This window comes from Papio anubis, chromosome 12 (genome assembly GCF_008728515.1).
Source record: "Papio anubis isolate 15944 chromosome 12, Panubis1.0, whole genome shotgun sequence".
In the NCBI taxonomy this organism is placed as follows: domain Eukaryota; kingdom Metazoa; phylum Chordata; class Mammalia; order Primates; family Cercopithecidae; genus Papio; species Papio anubis.
In genome coordinates, this window is record NC_044987.1 from 11,144,624 (window position 1) to 11,167,062 (window position 22,439).

Consider the following 22,439-nt stretch of genomic DNA (forward strand, 5'->3'; position numbering starts at 1 on the left):
GGGCACTGCTCCCAGAGGGTTTGCAACTTGGCTTTCTCCCCATGGTAAGGGATCACGGGAGTGTCCGTGAGTCCATGGGGAATTCATTGGCCAGGCAGGTAGATGGAGCTAGACTATTCTGGAAATATGCTACTGGGGATATATTTCTGGGACAGAATAAGCAAAATTGAAAAGACTTCTTCTTCGACTAGGAAGCTATCTATCCCAGTGGCTAGACCCGAGTTGGCAGTGACGATCTTACTCTAGCACGATGGCGTCAACTCCTAAAACTTGCCCCTTGACCTCAAATGTCAATACCTTGGTTTCTCCATTCATTTGTTCCTGAATTCCAAATCCCAAACCATTTCCGAGCACCTACTCTGTGCTGGACACAAGAGACAACAGAAATACACAGTTTCTGTCCCCAGGATCTCATCAACTAACAGGGAGACAGATAAATCACATAGCACACAAGGATGTGGTAAGTGCTGCAACAGAATTAGCCACAGCGTACTCCTGTACCTATAAAATAGGTGTGATAAGACTCACCTCCCTCCCTCAACTGGAAGAAATGAGGTGAGCCCTAACATGACATGTAAGACATGAAAGTCCTTTTTTTTTTTTTTTTTTTTTTTTTTGAGAGAGAGAGAGAGAGTCTTGCTCTCTTACCCAGGCTGGAGAACAGTGGCGCAACCTCGGCTCACTGCAGCCTCTGACTCCTGAGTTCAAATGATTCTTGTGCATCAGCGTCCCAAGCAGCTGGGACTACAGGTGTGTACCACCACACCTGCTAATTTTTGTATTTTTAGTAGAGACAGAGTTTCACCATTTTGACCACACTGTTCTCAAACTCCTGACCTAAGGTGATCCACTTGCCTCAGCCTCCCGAAGTGCTGCGATTACAGGCATGAGCCACTGCACCCAGCCACAAATGTCTTTTAAGGTACTTGGAGAAAAGCTGACATAAAAAAAGTTCCAAAATTAATTATATCTAAACATCACACTATTCTCATTCCACCTTCACTTAGGAGACATCATTTTCCATCACACAGAGAAAATATACTGCTGCCACGAACCTCCTCGCCTTCCTACCATAGCACCTAGGAACTCACTGCATCCACCTCAATCAGTCTCCCCTGTTCAAAGGTAATCTTCTCACCTGTGATCTGGACCCACCTTCTCTTGCCTCCTCTAAAACTCTGCTTCCTTATCTTTCAACAGATGGCACCCCCTAGCTGAGCAAGCTGGAATCCTAGGACTCAATTTTGAACACCTCCCTTCTCTCACACCCATATGTACCCAATTCATCATCAAGCCCTGGACATTTTATCTCCTAAACATATCTTGAATTTGTCTACTTCTTTTTTTCACTATCACCATCCACATTCCAAGACACAAACATCCTTAGCTTGGATATAGTAACAGTCTCCTAAGGACCTCAGCTGATCTCCCAGTATCCATGAAACAGCCTCTGTGTTTTTGTGAGCAATTTTTTCATAAGCAAATCTGATCCTGTCATCTCCTGTCTCAAAGATCTTCCGTGGCTTCCTGGGCTTTAAAATAAAGACCAAGACTCTTTTGACTATTCTTTCTTGCTTCTCTATTACTATATCCTGGTCATCCTGGCCATCAAAGCTCCTGCCTCATCTCATCCATACCATCTCATCTGTCTCACATCACTGTTTCCAATTCATCCTTCTAGTCTTTGCCCAAGCCTTACACCTTGGCCCCAACCCCTCTGGCCGGGTCCAGCTTCTTCGGTACACTTTGCCTGGTACTATGTCCCCTTCCTTTAAGACACCCATCCAAATTCCAAGTTTGCATATTCTCAAACGTGTTTAATATTCTCCCTTCAACAAGACTGGAAACCCCAGTACATACTGCTCTTTCTTTTCTTTTTTGAGACAGGATCTTGCTCTACGCCCAGACTGGAGTGCAGTAGCTATTTTTTGTAGAGACGAGGTTTTTCCAGGTTACCCAGGCTAGTCTGAAACTCCTAGCCTCAAGTGATCCTCCCACCTCAGCCTCCCAAAGCACTGGAATTACAGGCACCAGCCATCACACTTGGCCGATAGTGCATAATTGATCAGTTTGTCGAATGAATGAACAAATGAATTTACCCTCCCTGAAATTCTTGGCCTTGAGCTATCAATTTCTACTTCAGAGATTACAAAAAAGTGCTTCTGTCTCTCCATATTGAAACAATAATTTTCCCCAGTCATCCCTGTGTTCCCCTCTAGGTATCCTCCCTATTTCTCTTCTTCCCAGGCAGACTTCTAGAATGAAATCACTACGGTCAGTCTCTTCTCCCTCCCCTCAAATATACTCTTCTGAAAGTGCTCTGTGGTAACCAATGATCTCCACAAATTGCCACTGCAGAGGATTCCTTTTAGTCCTTTTCTTACCTATTTCTACCCTTTCAACTATTCTTTCTTGCTTCTCCATTACTATTTCCTAGTCATCTTGGCTTCAATGCACAATCTTTTAAAATTCTTCCTTCCTTTGTCTTCTGCTTAAACTTTGCTAATCCTAAGACTCTTGCTTCAACTACATTCTCATTGCTGTGCTCTTCCATAGTGGTGGCTGCCCAACTAGCACGCTCAGTCTCGTCCCCCTGAGCTTCAAACGGCGTAGCCAATGGCCCAGTGTATCTCTCCACTGGCACACTCCACGAGTAGTTCACGCTACATGTCTAAATTAAACTCACTGCCACCTCTGCTCCTCAAATCCTTCCTCCTCAACCCAGTATTTTAATGATAATACAACTAGTAGGCACATACACATTAACCACAGGCCAGGTATGATTTCTTTTTTTTTTTTTTTTTTTTTTTTTTAACTCTTCTAGGACCCTTTATCTGAAAACATAAATGGACAGGCTCCCTGGGTGGGTGCTGATAAGCCCTTCCTTCTCCTTGGTCCGGTGGCCCCAGAATCTGCCTCATTTCCATGCCCACATGGATACCATTCCTCTAGCACCTGCTGTTCCTGGGCCATCAAGGGGTCAGTCTTGAGGGGCTACACAAGAGAGGTAAAGCCCCCCCACCATTTTCCCTGAGCTCCAAATTTCCATCGGGTCCCACACTCCTTCCTCTGCTGACCAGGGTGCACCGTGGGCATGGAGCCACTTCTTTATGTTGCTCTCTCTTCCTGTCTCCCTTGAGCATCACCCTTTCACTGCGTCCCTGATGCTCTCGTGAGATACACTTCTGGGGTAGGGCTCCCCCTCACTGAGTGTGACAGTGGAGGAGGAGGGCCAAAGCTTTCAGTCAAGGCCGTGGGGTGGCAAGCAGGGAGGAGAAGGGCCAAAGCTTTCAGTTGGGGCCGTGGGGTGGCAAGGGGAGAAGATCGGCTCCCCAGGTTCACACCTCCATTCCCACGTGTCATCACCCACATGGCCTTGTTCTTGATGCCTGATGGCCACGTTAAGTCATGGGGCTGCAGAATTACTCAAGAGCAGGGACCACGTCTTCGTCTTGGAATCCCTGCCTAGCAGACAGCAGGGCCAGGCAGGCAGTTAATGCTGGGCCACAGGTTATCCAGGTTGGCATCCACCATGCCCAAATGCCCAGCCTGGAGAGCCCCTGGGGGAGGTATCCATCCTCCACAGCCCTGGAGGGGCTAGGACTCAACTCTGAACACCTCTCAGGTGTAATTTTTCTCACAGGAATATCTGGGAGCGACCTGGTGCTATAGACTCAGTGTTGGTGCCCCACCCCCAACTGGATATGTTGAAATCCTAACCCCCAGTGCAATGGTGTTAAGAGGCGGGGTCATAAATCATGAAAATGGAGCCCTCATGAATGTAATTAGTGCCCCTATAAGGGGGCTCACTAGACCAGAGTTCTCCTTTTTACCATGTAAGACACAGCAAGAGGACAGCTGTCTATGAAGACAATAGGACCTCACCACTCGCTGAATGCCCACATCTTGGTCTTGGACTTCCCGGACTCCAAAATGGAAAGAAATAATTTTCTGTGATGTACAACACACCCAGTCTATGGTATTCTGTTATAGTCGCCTGAACTAAGACACACGGGTACTCCGTTTCTCAACATGACTCAGTGGCAGCTGGGTGCGGTGGCTCACATCTGTAATCCCAGCACTTTGGGAGGCCAAAGCAGGCAGATCACCTGAGGTCAGGAGTTCGAGACCAGCCTGGCCAACATGGTGAAACCCTGTCTCTACTAAAAATACAAAAATTAGCTGGGTATGATGGCGGACGCCCAGCTAATCCCAGCTACTCAGGAGGCTGAGACAGGGCATTCACTTGAATCCAGGAGGAGGAGGTTGCAGTGAGCCGAGACTGCATCACTGTACTCCAGCCTGGGCAACAGAGCAAGACTCCATCTCTAAAAAAATAAAATCAAACAAACAAAAAAACATAACGTAGTGGTTTCCAATCATCCATAAAGAACACTCACTCCTTATTACAGCAGGACATGGCATGACCAGGCACTTGCCTACCTGTCCAAAGGCCTTTCCTGGCCACTCACTAACTACCCCTCTCATAGAATATGATGCTGCAGCACACTGAAGTATTTGTGGTTCCTGAACATGCCTTGCTTTCTCCCGCCTCCATGCTTATGTACATCTTGTTCCCTCGCTTGCAAATGCTGTCCATGTGACAGACTCCTACTCCTCTTGCAGTTCTCAGCTGAAGCACAGCCCCCTTTGTGGAGTTTTCTGGAAACCCTCCCACCCCTGCCCTCACCCCAAACAGTAGCTGTGTTTCTCTGTGGCAAGTTTAATTCCCCAAGCCTTGGTTTTTCTAAACTCTAATATGCAGATAATGGCATGTACTTGATAGGGCTGTTGAGAGGATTATATTTTAAAATGTATGCAAAGTTTACTGCACAGGTTTAAGTACATAGTAAGCACTTAGTGAACTTCTTCATCTGTTGTCCAGGGTGAAGTGCAGTGGTGCGATCTCAGCTCATTGCACTTTCTGCCTCCCGGACTCAAGTGATTCTCCAACCTTAGCCTCCTGAGTAGCTGGGACTACAGGCGAACACCACCACACCCAGCTAATCTTTGTATTTTTAATAGAGATGGGGTTTTGCCATGTTGGTGACTGGTCTCGAACTCCAGGCCTCAAAGGGATCCACCCCTCTCTGCCTCCCAGATTGCTGGGATTACAGGCATGAGCCACCACACCCAGCTTGTAAAATTCTTCAGTTGTATTACCTTATGCATAATTCTTTAAGTCAACTATTACATTCTATTATACTTGTTTATTTGTAGGTATATCACACCATAAGAGAATCAGTTTCTTGAGGGGGAAATAGCACAACTTAGTCTATTTATCCGGAGTATATATGTGTGACATTTGCAGATGCTCAATATTCTATACCTTCATTCTGTCTTTGCTTTTTCTTTATTTTTATTTTTATTTGTATTTTTTTTTGAGACAGGGTCTCACTCTGTCACCCAGGCTGAACTGCAGTGGCACAATCTAGGCTCATTACAACCTTCGCCTCCCAGGCTCAAGGGATCTTGTACCTCAGCCTCCCAAGTAGCTGGGACCACAGGCACATGCCACCATGCCCAGCTAATTTTTTGTATTTTTGGTAGAGATGGGGTTTTGCCATGTTGCCCAGGTTGGTCTCGAACTTCCGAGCTCAGGCAATCCACCCACCTTGGCCTCCCCAAGTGCTGGGATTACAGGGGTGAGCCATGGTGCCCGGCTTTGTCAAGAACAGAAGAATGTAAGATCTGGTAGGAAACTGAGAGTAAAATGTTATGATAGCCAGAATCAGAGCACGAACAGCTACCATTTGTCAAGCACCTACTTAATGGCTCTTTACAACTGTTTTCTCATGTATTCTTTACAAGAAAATCCAATGGACATCAAATTTTTACAAAGGAGGTAACTACGGTTGAGGGTTGAGTAACACTAAGTAAATTGCCTTTACAAATGCACAGTTAGGCTGGGTGCAGTGGCTCATGCCTGTAATCCCAGCACTTTGAGAGACAGAGGCAGGTGGATTGCTTGAGGTCAGGAGTTCTAGACCAGCCTGGCCAACATGGTAAAACCCTGTCTCTACCAAAAAATACAAAAATTAGCCAGGCATGGTGGCACACACCTATAGTCCCAGCTACTCAGGAGGCTGAGGCAGAAGAATCCCTTGAACCTGGGAGGTGGAGGTTGCAGTGAGCCAAGATTGTGCCACTATTCCAGCCTGCGTAACAGAGCAAGACTCTGTCTCAAAAGGAAAAAAAAAGAATGAATTAATGTCCTGCATTCCATTACACACACACTTTGGGGAAGTTACCTATTTTGCTTTCTACTGGAAACCTGGAAGAATTATTCTTATCTCTGAGACAATCTCCATTTCCTAATAAACACATTTTCATAAAAATCAACCCTTCTCGCTCATGCCACACCCACCCAGCAAATGTATGTCACAGTCCTTTAACCTACCCTCTACTCCTGTCATGGTTCCAAAGGCTTTCCTTCAGGACAGAGCACCAGTGTGAATAAGGAAAAAACCTTTCTCAGAAATCCTTAGGTTTGAACACCATATGAAAGCATTCTACCCACTGCCGTGTATAGCAGGGTAGCTATGTAGTCTCTAAATTAATGATAACCGTTCCGAACCTTACACAAAAACAAGAAAAAAAAAAAAACAATATTTTATTAAACCCGTTGAAAGTGCATCCGGTACTGAAAGGTTATAATTTGAATCTTTAAAGTAGAAGAAATCAATGTTAATTATTTCGCCTGCTCTATGAAACAATTTTTCATGGTACAATTGATGATGTGGTTTGGAAAATTAGAAGCAGCCACAGGAAAAAAAAAATCCATAATATCCACCTCATCCTTGATCATTTTCAGTCAGTGACAATACCAGCAGCTCCACCTGCCACCCAGGGGCATTACGAAGAGTAAAAAGAGGACTGCAGGGAGGCCGCACCAGTGCAGGAAATGCCGCCATTCACAGCTTGGTGCACTGTCCCTCAGAGGGGGCCAGAACGAGGAGCACAGGCCAGATGCCCACCACTGCCCCCATCTTCCCAGGGTTCCAATCTCACCCCAGGTCAGAACATCACAGATCAAAGTCCTAAACACCTGGAGACTCTTAAGTGGGTAGGAAGAATCAGGTGCAGAGTGTGAGTTAATTCTGAGCTGAGCCTGGGAGACTAATTTGAGCTCCGGAAACTTGTTCTCTCCAGGAGAAGGAACCCAGCAGCCAAGAAGAGAACAAAGACTTTCTTCAGAAGGGCGACGGTGAGTGAACACACACTAGAGCCAATTTCCGAGGTTTTGGGGGTGGGTGGGGTGGGCTGGTCACAGGGACCGCCAGAGGAAGCATACTTCTGACCACATTCTCTCTGTTCCTCATACTCTCCAAAGTGAGTTGATGCAAAACAATATCTCCATCCACCATCAAGAGCTTAGGGGGCTGCGAGTGGGCCAAGATGGGAACAACGGACCAGGGAAGAAATCGAGAGAGTTTTTCTGGGCAGAGGTTTAGATGGGAGAACCTTTGTAACATTTCCTTTGGTGGGAGGAGTGAGCGGTTAGAAAGGAGAAGTTAGAACAGAATTTATATCAATGTAAAGTCCCAAATACCAAACAAAAGGCAGAGTTCTCTCTAGTTAGCAAGCAGCTATGTCCTTGGGAAAAATATATTAGGGTATATGCATCTCAGCACTACTCATCTCTTCCAGGAATGCCCCAAGCAGCAGAGATAACATAAAGTGAGTTAAGGAACTGTCAATCAGAGAACTGGTAGAAGAACAGCCAAAGACATCACGCTCAAAAATGGACAGTATACTTCTGGAGATGTTTGGTGCACAGCACAGGGAAGGTGGCTGTGCTGGGGGACCTCTGTGGCCTCTTCTAATTTTGAGATTATGATTGCTGCAATCTAGAAAGCTTTGCACAGACAGTGGAGGGTACTCTAGGGACTGAGAGAACTGCCATCAGATCAGATCGTACCTGATTAAGCATCTTGACAAGGATGATTAGTCTTTGCTCCTTGGGAGTGCCATGTCTCCATATGCATGGGTCTAAATCGATGAGCTGAACTGTTTTGATTAATAGGGGGCACAAAACTGAGAACTAGGGCAGAACTCACAAGACCTTATAACCTAAAGAAATAAGGACTAGAGAGGTTCCACTCTCTCAACCAGAACGAAATCCCTTTTGACACAGCACCCAGCTTTTGCTTGAACACTCCTATGAAAGGGAGAGATTACAGTAGACCCCCCCTTACCTGCGGTTTGTTACCCACAGTCAAGTGTAGTCAGAAGATATTAAGTGGGGTGGTGGCTAACGCCTGTGATACCAACACTTTGCGGGCTGAAGCAGGCGGGTCACTTGACCTCAGTAGTTCAGAGCAGCTGGGGAAATGTGGCAAGACCTCGTCTCTACAAAAATATACAAAAATTAGCCAGGTATGGTGGCAGGTGCCTATAGTCCCGGATACTCAGGAGGCTAAGGTGGGAAAAATCACTTAAGCCCTAGAGGCAGAGGTTGGAGTGAGTTGAGATCACGCCACTGCACTTCAGCCTGAGTGACAGAGATCCTATCTCAAAAATAAAATAAAATAAAATAAAATAAAAAATAAAAAGAAAAGAAAATATTAAATGGAAATAAACAGTTCATCAGTTTCAAATTACGTGTCATCCTGAAAAGTGTGATGAAATCGCTCGCTGTCCCGCCTGGAATGTGAACCATCCCTTTGTTCAGCATATCCACACTGTACACATGCCCCACCCGTTAGTCACTTAGCTCTCAGTTCTCAGATAGAAAATCCAAGTGAGTACAGCTCTATCACAGAAGAGCACTTTCTTATCCTGAGCTGCAATCCTTCTCACTGACTTCTAACCCTCCAATTCTATTTCTTCAGCTTTCAGATATCCAAAAATCTCTGGGACTACAGGCATGCGCCATCATGCTCGGCTAATTTTTGTATTTTTAGCGGAGACGGGGCTTCCCCTTGTTGGCCAGGCTGGTCTCAGACTCCTGGCCTCAAGTGATCTGCCTGCCTCGGCCTCCCAAAATGCTGGGATTACAGGTGTGAGCCGCCATGCAGGGCCACAATCAACTCATATTATAATGATATATTTATCATATAATCATTCTTTTCTGGACTCTAATGCATCAGTATCTACTTCCAAAGAACTGGAATAATATATGAAATATGATCATACTAGTATAGATTATAGTGACGTCTTTTTTTTTCTTTTAATCCATGCACCCTGCTCCTATGAATGAATTAAAAACTTTCGAAGATCATTTGGTAGTTGTGTCATATTATTGGCTCATATTTGGCTGGCAAATAAAAATATTCTTTCTTTTTCACATGAAATCCTATCAAATTAGGCTCCCTGTGGCAATTCTACACTTGTGAAATAAATCTTTTCTAATATAAATATACAAGATAATATCATATTTCATAGACATTTCAAGACTTCATAGTGAGCCGGGCATGGTGGCTTACACTTGTAATCTCAGCACTTTGGGAGGCCGGAGCAGGTGAATCACTTGAGGCCAGGAGTTCAAGACCAGCCTGACCAACACAGCGAAGCCCCGTCTCTACTAAAATTACAAATTAGAGGGGTGTGGTGGCACATGCCTGTAACCCCACTTACTCTGGAGGCTGAGCTGGGAGAATCACTTGAACCCAGGAGGTGGAGGTTGCAGTGAGCTGAGATTGCACCACTGTACTCCAGCCTATGAGACAGAGCGAGACTCTAAGGAAAAAAAAAATCACATTTCCATTAAAAAGAAAACATCTCCTTGGTTTCTACCCATTGTTCTACTCAAAATAATAATAAATCTTGATTCTATCATACTTAGTGTCCTCTACCCCCTCTCAGCAGAGGGTCCACCATAAGTTGACAAATGTGGTAAAAGCACCTTCTGCTTTTTCACCCAGCTCGTTGATAAAAACGATAAACAGAGCTAGACGAAAAGCAGAGCCTCCGCGGTAGGCCAGCTGAGACTTCCTTTTAGTTAACATCAACACCATCAGCTTTCTGTAGGCAAAGAAGTTTAACTTGCTACGGCAAATCCACCACTGTCTACCATTCACAGGCACTGTGCGAAGCAGGCGCTGGCTGGGCCTCACACTGAGTGCTTAGCTAGCTGTATCTCCCATCCTCAACCAAGCATTGAAGAGCCTCTATATTCTCATTGCATCCCAGACATCCCGCCTCATTTTTCATTAACCCTGCTGCCATCTGACGCCATCCGACACCTGACATCCTGGGCTATGCAACTTCCTCGGGCACAAAATGCCCTTCACCTCCTGATCCACATTGTACCCAACCTATAGGGCATGACTCAAGTCCTAACTCTACTGTAAGGTTTTGTGTTTTTTTTTGTTTTTTTTAGATGGAGTCTCCCTCTGTCGCCCAGTCTGGAGTGCACGATCTTGGCTCACTGCAACCTCCGCCTCCCGGGTTCAAGCGATTCTCCTGCCTCAGCCTCGGAGTAGCTGGGATTACAGGCACATGCCACCGTGTCTGGCTAATTTTTGTAGTTTCAGTAGAGATGAGGCTTCACCATGTTGACCAGGCTGGTCTCGAACTCCTGACCTCAAGTGATCCACCCGCCTTGACCTCCCAAAGTAATGGGATTAGGTGTAAGCCACCACACCCGGCTCAGTATGAAGTCTTTTCAACCTATTTGCTTTGCCACATGTTGACTTCTTTTGCTGAACACAAAAAGCCTCCAGACCAGCCCCTTTGTGTTGCCCCTTTTCCTTTCTGGGGTGAAAGTTTCGTCTTTCTAATCAGTCAAGCACAGAGGTCTGAGGCTCTCTCATCCCTCTTCAGTTTTCCACATTTTATTTTGCACAGAGCAGAGGCACAATCTTCCTCAAACATTCCACCCCACCCCCTCTATTCTTTGCCCCCATCTTGCCCTCCAAGTTGGACCTTACCTTTCTTCCCGCGCTCGAGGACTCAGGAACCTGCTAGAATCATCATCGTGGCTGCTCTGCTGACTGCTCTGTTGGCTGCTGAGGAAAGACACAGGATATCAACCGTTAACTTCAGCTTCTTTCTCAACCCTGGGGGAGGTCACTTAGACTAGACAAAGACATGGGCTTACAAAATTTTAAAGATACAAGTTCCCCCAAGTAAGTCTAGCATAGAGAATGCACAGTTAGACCATATGAGAAACGACACAAGGCTGGTAAAATCCCCGGCCATCACACCTGCAGACTGTCTTTTGCCAGCCAAAACAAAGAGGCCCATCTCGCCCTGCTACCACGCTCTTCCCTGGCTATATATACCACAACCAGCAAATGCCTCCAGCATTCTCTCTGCCCACTCCTCTTCCTCTCTCTGATGGGATTATAATCCCATTCTCCTCAGCCCACCAGAGACTCTCAAACCACTGACGTGGACTGGGTGGGGTGTTGGGGGAGGGGTGTGAGAGGTGTGGGAGGAGGGAGATTCCAGTAAGACAGAAGACTGGATGGGGCCAGGAGTCACCTACTCTGCTTCCCCAGTAAGGCAAAAGGCTGGATGGGGTCTGGGGTCACTTAGTCTGCTACTCTGCCTCTGGGGGAGGCTGAGAAGGATAAGAAATAGAAGAGAGAATAAAGGGTGGAACCCCACACCTTAAAGCACTGTAGGTGAGATAATTACACAGCTTTAGTTCAGGCAGAGTTCTTTTGGGAGGTCATATCTTATAGTAATATGGGAAAGAATGACCTTTCCTTTTACTCCGGGCAGAGAAAAGCTTATCAGACACTCATGACACTAACTGCCCACATAGCTGATGAACAAATCATTTTCATTAATTATTATTAAATACTCCAGCCATCTGATCAGGAGTCCACAAACTAGAAACTCTAGGCTCAACCTAGAGCCACATGTTTTCGCTCAGCCCCGTGAGCTAAGGATGCTTTTTGTACTTTTCAGTGGTTGGAAGAAAAAAAATCCAAAAAAGAATATTTCATGACAGGTGAAAATGATGTGAAATTTAAATTTAGTGTCCAGAAATGAAGTTTTACGGGAACACAGCCACGCCTACATTTACATATTATCTTTGGCTATTTTCCTGCTACCATGTCAGAGCTGAGTGGTGAAGGCAGAATTGAGTAACTAAGGCAGAGCTGTGGGCACTATAGGCCCACAAAGCCCACAGTGCTCACCATCTGGCCCTGTACAGAGAAAGTGGGCCAACCCCTGCTTTACATAGGTTCTATTAATAATAAATCCGTATTACCAGAAAGTTGGCCAACCTCTGCTTTACATAGGTTCTACTAATAATAAATCCCTATTACCATAAATGTCACTATAACCAAGGCTACCACATACCCATCATTTTCTCCTTGTTCTGGTGGATCATCTGCTGCACTAAGGTGCACTGGTCTCTACAGAGGATATTCCTTAGCCTAGATGCCCGGCAGAACACAAACGGGACAATCTTGCAGAGCAAGTGCTTGCTCCAGTGTCTGTAGACTCTCAGCCAAAGCACGAGTTCTGTGGTTACAGTTACCACATGCTCTTACGTTCCATTCTTCCAGCAAGAAGTAAATGACCTGAAAAGCAATTTACATCCAACTTTCAAACACAGACACAAGAAACCATACACATTACCACACACACCAGAAACCAGAACAGCGCTGTACACAAAGCCTCCAGCTGCTCGGCAGAACTCACTGTGTAGGGAATCCTTTGCTCTTTCCTTTCCATGCAGCACGTTTTTACGGCTTGTTCACGATGCAGTGGCTGCTCATCATTTTCACTTTGCCAGCTCGGATGGACTTGCCTATTACGAACTCCTCATAACCAAATTCTCTACAATGTTGTTAACTCATGAGATGTCTTACTTGGAACTGGCCTGTTATAGCATCCTCTTATATACAACCTGGGACAAGTGTCACTCCACAGTAGGCAGCACACAGATGACTGTAACTCAAATTCCAAAGCCCACACAGCTCCAGAGGCAGGGTCTACACAGCAGGAGAACACACCACTTAAAACAGTCAACGGGGCTCAACCAAGCCAACCACAATCAGCATTGCAGCCTCTTCAAAGCAGAGGTCACACTTGACCCCGCTGAGCCAGGATGAGCTGGTTCTTCCTAGTCCCCCCATCCTCCCCCTGGCAATCAAAATTTTAAACTAATAAAGGGGGCTAGACTCAAGGCCATGTACCAGGATTTCAGAAAAATAATTCTAAGCTGATATTTGCAAGTTAAACCACTAGATGGCACTGTTGACTTCCAAACCAGAACTACAACAAAGAAAACCAACCAGGAGCCTCAGGAACCAGAACCAGGGACCGCCTCCTTTCTGGCGCCCCACTCTGGCCTTCCTTCCCATAGCTTAGAAAACAGTTCAGATGGCAGAGAAGAAAGCAACAATGGGTCACCTTCAAACTGTGCACTGGTTTCAAATAAATATCAAACTACGTGCATCCAACAAGATTCATATCACGCTATGTGTACAAGAAGCATCATCAAGACAATGGTTAAGAGACTACAACACGGAACCCGGCGGGTTGGCTCATGCCTGTAATCCCAGCACTTGGGGAGGCTGAGACCGGATGAGCGCTCAAACCCAGGAGTTCCTAATCAGCCTGGGCAACACGGTGAGATCCCATCTCTATAAAAAAAAATTAGCCAGGCATGATGGTGTACACCTGTAGTCCCAGCTACTTGGAAGACTGTGGTGGGAGGAAGGAAGGAAAAAGAAAGAAAAAGAGGACCGAGCGCGGTGGCTCACGCCTGTAATCCCAGCACTTTGGGAGGCCAAGGCGGGCGGATCACGAGGTCAGGAGATGAGACCATCCTGGCTAACAGGGTGAAACCCCATCTCTACTAAAAATACAAAAAATTAGCTGGGCACGGTGGTGGGCGCCTGTAGTCCCAGCTACTCGGCAGGCTGAGGCAGGAGAATGGTGTGAACCTGGGAGGCGGAGCTTGCAGTGAGCTGAGATCACGCCACTGTACTCCAGCCTGGGAGACAGAGCAAGACTCCATCTCAACAAAAAAAAAAAAAAAGAGAAAAAGAGAAGAGGCCAGGAGTTCCTAATCAGCCTGGGCACCATGGTGAGATCCCATCTCTATAAAAAAAAAATTAGCCAGGCATGATGGTGTACACCTGTAGTCCCAGTTACTTGGAAGACTGTGGTGGGAGGAAGGAAGGAAAAAGAAAGAAAAAGAGAAGAGGCCGGGTGTGGTGGCTCACGCCTGTAATCCCAGAACTTTGGGAGGCTGAGGCAGGTGGATCACCTGAGGTCAGGAGTTCGAGACCAGCCTGGCCAACACGGTGAAACCTCACCTCTACTAAAAAAAAAAAAAAAAAGAAAAAAATTAGCCAGGCTTGGTGGCGAGCACCTGTAATCCCAGCTACTTGGCAGACTGAGGCAGGAGAATCACTTGAACCAGAGAGGCAGAGGTTGCAGTGAGCCGAGATCGTGCCTGGGCGATACAGTGAGACTCTGTCTCAAAAAAAAAAAAAAAAAGAAGAGAAGAGAAGGGAAGGGAAAGGGAAGGAAAGAGAAGGGGAAAGGGAAGGAAAGAGAAAGGGAAAGGAAAGAAAGGGAGAAGGAAGGGAAGGGAGGGGAGGGAGAGGAAAGGAAGGGAGACGGGAGGGAGGGGGAGGGGAAGGGGAGGCCACTAACAGATGAAACTGTCTTTTGGAAACCGTGAAAAAGAAACTCTAAACTAGGATTTGGAATGACTTTGCCTTGACATCGATGACTGAAAGATGCCTTAACTCTGCAAAGAAGGGAATTTGTATAAGCAACTGTTTGCCATTCACTCAAGACAGCTAGTCCAGTGACAATTCCATTTACCGCTTACAATTTCAATTTCCATTTCCATTTACCATTTACCACTCTCATGTACCCAGCACTGTGCGAGGGGAGGGGAGGGGAGGGGAGAAGGAGGGGAGGGGGAGGGGGGAGAGGAGGAGACGGGAGTCAAAGAAGAGGGAAAGAAAAAGAGAAAGAAGGAAAGAAAAAGAAATGTGAAGTATGGAAAAGAGCATCTGTCACATTTTAACTGCTATATAAATGCTAGGTGCTATTATTCTATATGCAAGGCATCATTTTGTGGGTTATAGGAAAAGAAAGACATGAATCAAACAAAGATCCTGCTCTCAAAGTGCTTAGAATCTGGAAAGTAAGATTCAACATAAATAACTATATTTAAAAGCAGAAAAATGATAACTCTCAATAGTATGTATTAAGTGCTATGGGAACACAGAATGCAGAAATGTCATCTCCTTCTGGGACCAGTAAGAGAATTCTGTCTTAACAACAACAAGGTTTTTGTGCTGACACTGGATAGACTGAAGATATGCAGAAATGAGAAGAAAACGCATTCCAGTTCAATTCCATTTACCACTCTCATGTACCCAGCACTGTGCTAGGAGACAGTGCTGTAAAGATGATCAGGACAAGGTCTCTTCAGCAAGGAGCTCCCCGTCTTAAGATATACAAATATTCACTGTGGACTGTAATGCAACAACAGCAGAAAAATGAATAAGGTGTAGCTGGCGGACACCTCTGTTGCAAAGCTGCAGGGAACACATCAGAGAAGTGAATATTGAGCTGGAGGGACTCTAGATAAATCCATGGTGGCAACAGGCATAGGGTACATACTGGATCTGTCCTCCTTCAGTACCCTCGGCAGAGGCCTCGTCCTCTCTTGTCCCATTATTGCAGCTTGTTTTTCAACAGTCTTAAAGAAGTTAAATGGGCCGGGTGCGGTGGCTCACGCCTGTAATCCCAGTACTTTGGGAGGCCAAGGCGGGTGGATCACCTCTCAAACACCTCAAAGGAGTTTGAGACCAGCCTGGCCAACATGTTGAAACCCTGTCTCTACTGAAAATACAAAAATCAGCCAGGTGTGATGGTGCATGCCTATAATCCCAGCTACTTGGGAAGCTGAGGCAGGAGAATTACTTGAACCTGAGAGATGGAGGTTGCAGTGAGCCAAAATTGTGCCACTGCCCTCCAGCCTAGATGACAGACTGAGACTCCATCTCAAAAAAAAAAAAAAAAGAAGTTAAATAGATGCATTGATGCATTGACGCCAACCACTTCTCCACTCAATCCCATGAAATAATATTGTTGAGCAGAATTTCCAGAGATTCAGACACTGCCTCACCCTCTCACACACACCCTTTCAATTCTTCTCTTCTATGAGCCTTTTCCAATGATACAGGCCACCTGGACTCCAGGCAACTCACGCTCCTCCCTAAATAAATCTACCAATCTTCTGAGACCATGAATAAAGCAACCTCCATGCAGGGTGTTGATAAAGGAGTGCAGAATGCTACAAGGTCAAAAAGCACATCCCCCTCCACTCCAGATGAGTCAAAGCCTTAGTGGGACAAGCATCCAGTCGGGGTCCACTCTGGGATCCAGGAGGTTGAAAAGAACTTGGAGGAAGTCCAGCAGAGGGCACTCACAGATGAAACGACCGGTCTGTTGGAAACCCTGAAAAAGAAACTCTAAACTAGGATTTGGAATGTCTTTGCCTGGGCACCGGATGACTGAAAGATGGCTTAACACTGCAAGGAAGGGAATTTGTATAAGCAACTGTTTGCCATTCGCTCAAGACAGCTAGATATGGAACTAGGATGACTTAAATCCTCCTGCTGTACATTCAAGCCTCAGATAAAATTCATTGTATAAATTAAATTTTGGAACAGTAGACCATGTTCCTAAATAAGGTGGGAAGCTCTTGGTAAAATCTGGGATATTCATGAAGGAAACCAGCTGAAGCAGAATCCTGGTTTTGTTTAAGATCAGCATGCTAGTGCAGGAGCTTATCCTGGAAGGCCACATTAATACTAGCAGCACTGGGAAGGACTGGGAAAAATCCATAGGCATCTGAGCCAAAGCACGTTCCACAAGGCAGAAATTCACTAGGCCGTGACCAGGAAGCTCTGCAATGCAGGCTGGGCAAATTCTCATGATTCCAGTGATCTCCCTTCCTCCCTCCCTGTACCCAGGACACGTGCAGAAAGTACAGACTAAACCCACAAACCACCAGGAAGCCGTCCTTCTGCCCTCTGAAAGGCACGGCTTTACTGCTAGAAAGACGGAATACGGCAACCTCTACTGAGGAGGTGCTTCCTAGGGAGAAACAGCTCTTTCTCTTCCAGGCAATACTACAAAAGTCATAGCCTCCTATGCCCAGAAGGGGTTCTGAGAGATTCAGGTGGTCCCAAGCAGTCATGGGGGTGTGTAGGCTGTAATGCAGTATTTCCAGAGCCTGATGGAAACCACATTTACCCACACCAAGGCTGCATAGACTAATGTACTGCATTTCTTTACTTCTGGTTGCAACTGAGACAGTCTTTCCTATTAGTATCAATTATCTCGTGCTAATTAGAAGCTGCAAAAGGCTCTGAGTGGCAGTTCTAGATGTCTTTGTTAATAAAAATGGGGAAATACAGTATTTTAAGCAGTGATACAGTAGAAATAGTACCAAGGCAGACAAACCTGGGTTTGCCCTCCGGCTTTGTTTCTTTTTTGTTTTTCTGCACTCAGGTCCTTGGGACATAGGCTTTGTTTCTTATTAGCCTTCTAACCTTGGCCAAGTCACTTATCCTCCCTTAGCCTATTTCCCGAAAAATGGAGACTTATTGTGATTACTCACAACTTAGTCCTCTATTTATAGAACTGCACAGAGGATTAAGTTGTGAATAATCCAGTCACAGTATCTGAGTTCAGGATATGGCGTCAGAGAGACGCACATTCTAGTCCTGACTCTGCCACTTAGCAGAGGGGGAGATTGAGAAAATTATTTCACTTTTCTAAGAGTCAGATGTGGGTAATAATGCATGCCTTAAACGACTGCAGTTCTGTTGGATTCAAGATTGCCGTTACTTAAAAATAAATAAATAAAAGTTAAAAAAAAAGAAAACATTGCAGTGGGGATTAGAAATGGTAGAAATCATCTGTAGAACATGTTTAGGGCAGTATCAGGCCCTTGGTGAGTGTATCATAAATGGTGGATATCTATTACACTGAGTATTCAGTTAGTGTGTCAGAATATTTTGAAATAGCCAGTGCATGGGAGAAAGATAACAGAAGAGGCCCTTAGCCTGAAAAGTAGGGCCTCAACACCACAGACAGAAAAGAGAGCTGGGTTTTCATGCTAAATTATTTCTACATGTAAAATGACTCTGGCATTTACTGTTTCAGCTTAAGTAGGAAAGGTGTGTGGGGGAAGAGAAGGCAGGTAGCAAAGATGGAGAGAATAAAAGAGAAGAGTTTCTGTGTGGCACTGGCAAGCAGGTACGGAAAAGTCTAATAATAGAAAATAAGTAAACAAATGTGACTCGAGTACTGTCAATTCCTTACACAACGTCCCTCAATATCCTCAAACACCACTTAGAAGTAACAGGTGAATATTGAGAATGTGTCTACCAAGTTAGAAGGTTAATGCTTAATGGCTCCCATGGGAACCTGCAGCAGTGGGTAGAATCCCTGGTCAAAGATTCAGGGATTCAAAATCCAGCTAAATATCTTCCTAGCTCATTACAACTCATGAATACTTCTCTATTTAATGGTTATTGGGACTGGGTGAGGTGGCTCACATCTGTAATCCCAGCATTTTGGGAGGTTGAGGCAGGAGGATCCCTTGAGCCTGGGAGTTTTGAGACCAGCCTGGGCAATACAGTGAGACTTCATCTCTACAAAAAATAAATTAAAACAAAAATTAGCAGGGTGCGGTAGTGTGTGCCTGTAGTCCTAGCTATAGGAGTTAAGAAGAAATTGTCCAGGCGTGGTGGTTCACGCCTATAATCCCAGCACTTTGGGAGGCTGAGGCGGGCGGATCACCTGAGGTCAGGAGTTCAAGACCAGCATGGCCAACATGGTGAAACCCTGTCTCTACTACAAATACAAAAATTAGCCAGGCGTGGTGGCCGGCGCCTGTAATCCCAGCTACTCGGGAGGCCGAGGCAGGAGAATTGCTTGAACCCAGGAAGCAGAGGTTGCAGTGAGCCGAGATCCCACCATTGCACTCCAGCCTGGGGGACAAGAGCAAGACTTCATCTCAAAAAAGAAAAAAAGAAATTATTTAGGCAGATAGTGATGGTAAGGAAGTCCTCCGTAAGATTTTTCTATTAATGAAAAGCATCCCCAAAATCATTTTCTTTTCTAACAAACAGCAGCCTGTAAAATCGAGCTGCAGACATAGACAAGTAAGCTGGAAGCTTCCATGGGTGAATGCCAGCAGCTATGCCAACAGGAAAAGGCTACCTGGGACTAGGCATGTTCAAAAGGGTGGCTCCATCTTCCTTTCTCTTTGCCAGCCACATGTATGGTAAGGAGCAGACAACATGGTGCCAGCCCAGTGGAAAGCCCATCTGCATAGTAAGATTAGGGTGGAGTGGCCAGCCTTCCCCCGGGGCTATGTAAACGTCACACCTGGTCCAACCAATCTGTGAGCCCTGTATAAATCAGACACCACCTCCTCAAGCCTGTCTATAAAAATCTGGTACACTCCGCCAGGCCAGGCCTAATTCCTATTTGGGCACCCCTCTCTTTCGCAAGGGTGAATTGTTCTCCTTTCTCTTTCTTTTGCCTATTAAACCTTCACTCCTAAATTCACTCTTCATGTGTGTCTGTGTCCTTAATTTTCTTGGCATGAGATGACGAACCTCGGGTATTACCCCAGACAACAACGCTGCTTCACCGGGGAGGCCAAGGTGGGAGGATCGCTTGAGCTGAAGAGATCAAGGTTACAGTGAACTATTATCACGCCACTGCTCTCCAGCCAAGACAGGGTGAAACCATGTCATTAAAAAAATAAAACAGTTCACCTCTGAACATGCCCATGTCTGTGTTTAACAAAAGAAAAGGCTCTCCCTCCATTTTTTTTTCTTTTTTTTTTTTTTTTTTTGAGACAGTCTTGCTCTGTTGCCCAGGCTGGAGTGCAGTGGCATGATCTTGGCTCACTGCAACCTCTGCCCCCCAAGTTCAAGTTCCCACCTTAGCCTCCTGAGTAGCTGGGATTACAGGCCTGCGCCACCACACCGGGCTAATTTTTGTATTTTTAGCAGAGACAGGGTTTTGCCATGTTGGCCAGGCTTTTCTCGAACTCCTGGCCTCAGGTGATCTGCCTGCCTTGGCCTCCCAAAGTGCTGGGATTTTAGGCATGAGCCACCACACCCAGCCTTAGTTGTCCTCTCTTGATGGTCATTTTATTGCAAGAATATACATACTACCTGGTAATTGCTGAACTTCCATTAAAACAATATTATAATAAATTCAGGAGCTTTACTATACAGATTCCTTGGCCCCTCTCCAAATGTATGAAGTCAGAGTCTGAACCTGTTCAGGAATGTTTTTTTTTCAAAAGCTTAAAAATGATTCTGGGGGGCAACCAGGATTTGAGGTTCACTGGATGTTATACTCAAAGCCCCCACTTCTTCACCACTGCTTTATGAATTAATCTGTTACAATATGCACCCATGCCTACCTCTCCTTGGTTTTATCAGCAGGGACCTCTGTTACACCAAGACCAATGACGATAGTTAAATCTTAATCTTTGACCAGCCAGGCAGGTCTGACATTGATGATTATTCTCATTCTTGAAACGCACACTTCTTGCCTTCTCTGGCATTACTCTCTCCTGCTTCTTGTGTTTTGTCCTACTTTCACTTCTTTTTCTGGGGAAGTTTCTCGGGCTCTTCTTCTACTTGATCCTAAAATGTTTCCCAGGACTCATTCAGACACTCATTGAAAATTACCAAGCGTCAAGTATGCACTAAGCATTGTTCTAGAATCTAGATACTGGGTATAGAGCAGTAAACAAACCAGATAAGGTCTCTGCTCCTAAGGAGTTTACATTCCATGGGGTTCTTGCTTCTTCCTGTTTTATATCAGGGAAATCTAAGTTTTGTGGACCTCTGAAATTGTTATCAATATAATGTGCAATAATACTATATGTTCCTGATAGAAGTTTACAGCCTTCATCAGATTCTCAAATATGCCTGGGACCATACGAGGTTAAAATCTACTGCAATTCATCTCTTTGTGAGATCTTATCACACTCAAGACTTCAATTATTATGGATACGCTGATAACTCCCAAAGACAGCAGAGCACAGAACTGAACTGTCCAATACATGGTCACTAGTCACATGTGGCTACATAAATTTCAATTAATTAAAAATGCAGTTCCTTAGTCACACCAGTATTTCAAGTACTCAACATTCACATGTGGCTGGTGGCTTCATCATGGACAGTACAGATAGAGAGCATTTTCATCATTGCAGAAAGCTTTATTGGACAGCATTGGTATGGATCAAACCCAGGATTTGAGTTCTAGCTTGGCCACTGGTTTTCTTAGCAACTCAGCAAATTTCTTAACCTCTCTCTACATTCCCATCCTTTTATCTGTCACAATGTAAGTAATTTTACAGACCTGTTGTGAGGATTAAGCAAGTTAATTAATATCCAGGACTTAACATGGTAGTCCTTCCTAGTTTACTTTTTGTGTTCCAAGCTCTTGTGTTCTCTTACGCGGGAGGCTGAGGCCGGAGAATTGCTTAAATCTGGGAGATGGAGGTTGCAGTGAGCTGAGATCGTGCCACTGCACTCCAGCCTGGGTGACAGAGTGAGACTCCATCTCAAAAAAAAAAAAAGAAAAAGAAAATAAAAAAGAAAAGGAAAGAAAAATGTGAGTTGGCTGGACATGGTTGCTCATGCCTATTATTTTGGGAGGCCAAGGTGAGGTTATCACTTGAGCCTTGGAGTTCGAGGCCAACCTGGACATCATGGTGAAACTCTATTTTTTAAATAAATAAAAGAAAAAAAAATGTGAGCTGCTCTTGGCAGTTTTGTAAACAGTAACTGTCTTCTAAATAAGAAATGGTTAGCTTTTGTATGGTTTTGTGTGATGAGTTGCAGATAAAATGGAGAGAATATTTTAAGTGTCTTCTGTGGTGTAGGTGTGTAAGCCCTTGAGGAATTGATTTCACTCTTGCATGTGGGCAGGAGTATGACTTGATCATGGAGAACCTCTGGTCGGTAGACTGGTCTTTGTGGAACCCGGTAAAGTCAGTGTGAACCACAGTAAACTCATCTAGGGTGCCCTTATCTGTGTCATTAGAAAGATGATTCTATTTCCCCATACTTGGTTATTTTCTCTCATTCCCTTTTTGCCTTCCTATGCCATACATATTTACATCAAAGTTGTAACTTTTCAATGTAAAGTCATTTAACAACAACAACAAAAATGCAGCACTTAGCAGAAGGCTTGGCAAGTAAATAAATACATCGCCAACAACTGTTAATAATGCTTATTTTTTTCTTGTGCCATCAGGTGGAAGAAGGAAGAGACAGAGAGAGAAAGAAGGAAGGAAGGAAGGAAGGAAGGAAGGAAGGAAGGAAGGAAGGAAGGAAGGAAGGAAGGAAGGAAGGAAATTAAAAATAATACAAGTCATATATTTGCAGAGGTACAGAGCTCTCTTAAATGTCCAACAGGAATCTCGAACTGAGCATTCCCACCACTAAATT

At 45.1% G+C, this 22,439-nt stretch overlaps 1 protein-coding gene across 17 annotated transcripts in view; it reads right to left on the bottom strand.

Annotated features, from left to right (window-relative positions):
- The window catches only part of GRAMD1B (GRAM domain containing 1B), a 274,604-nt gene that overhangs the window by 141,353 nt on the left and 110,812 nt on the right, over positions 1–22,439 (bottom strand). For 16 of the 17 annotated variants that reach the window (XM_031652853.1, XM_031652852.1, XM_021926655.2 and 13 more), the window contains one exon: positions 10,875–10,952. In XM_031652853.1, the coding sequence (XP_031508713.1) occupies positions 10,875–10,952 (78 nt within the window). The remainder of the gene's footprint in view (positions 1–10,874; positions 10,953–22,439) is intronic. The other variant, XM_021926648.2, reaches the window with a different exon arrangement.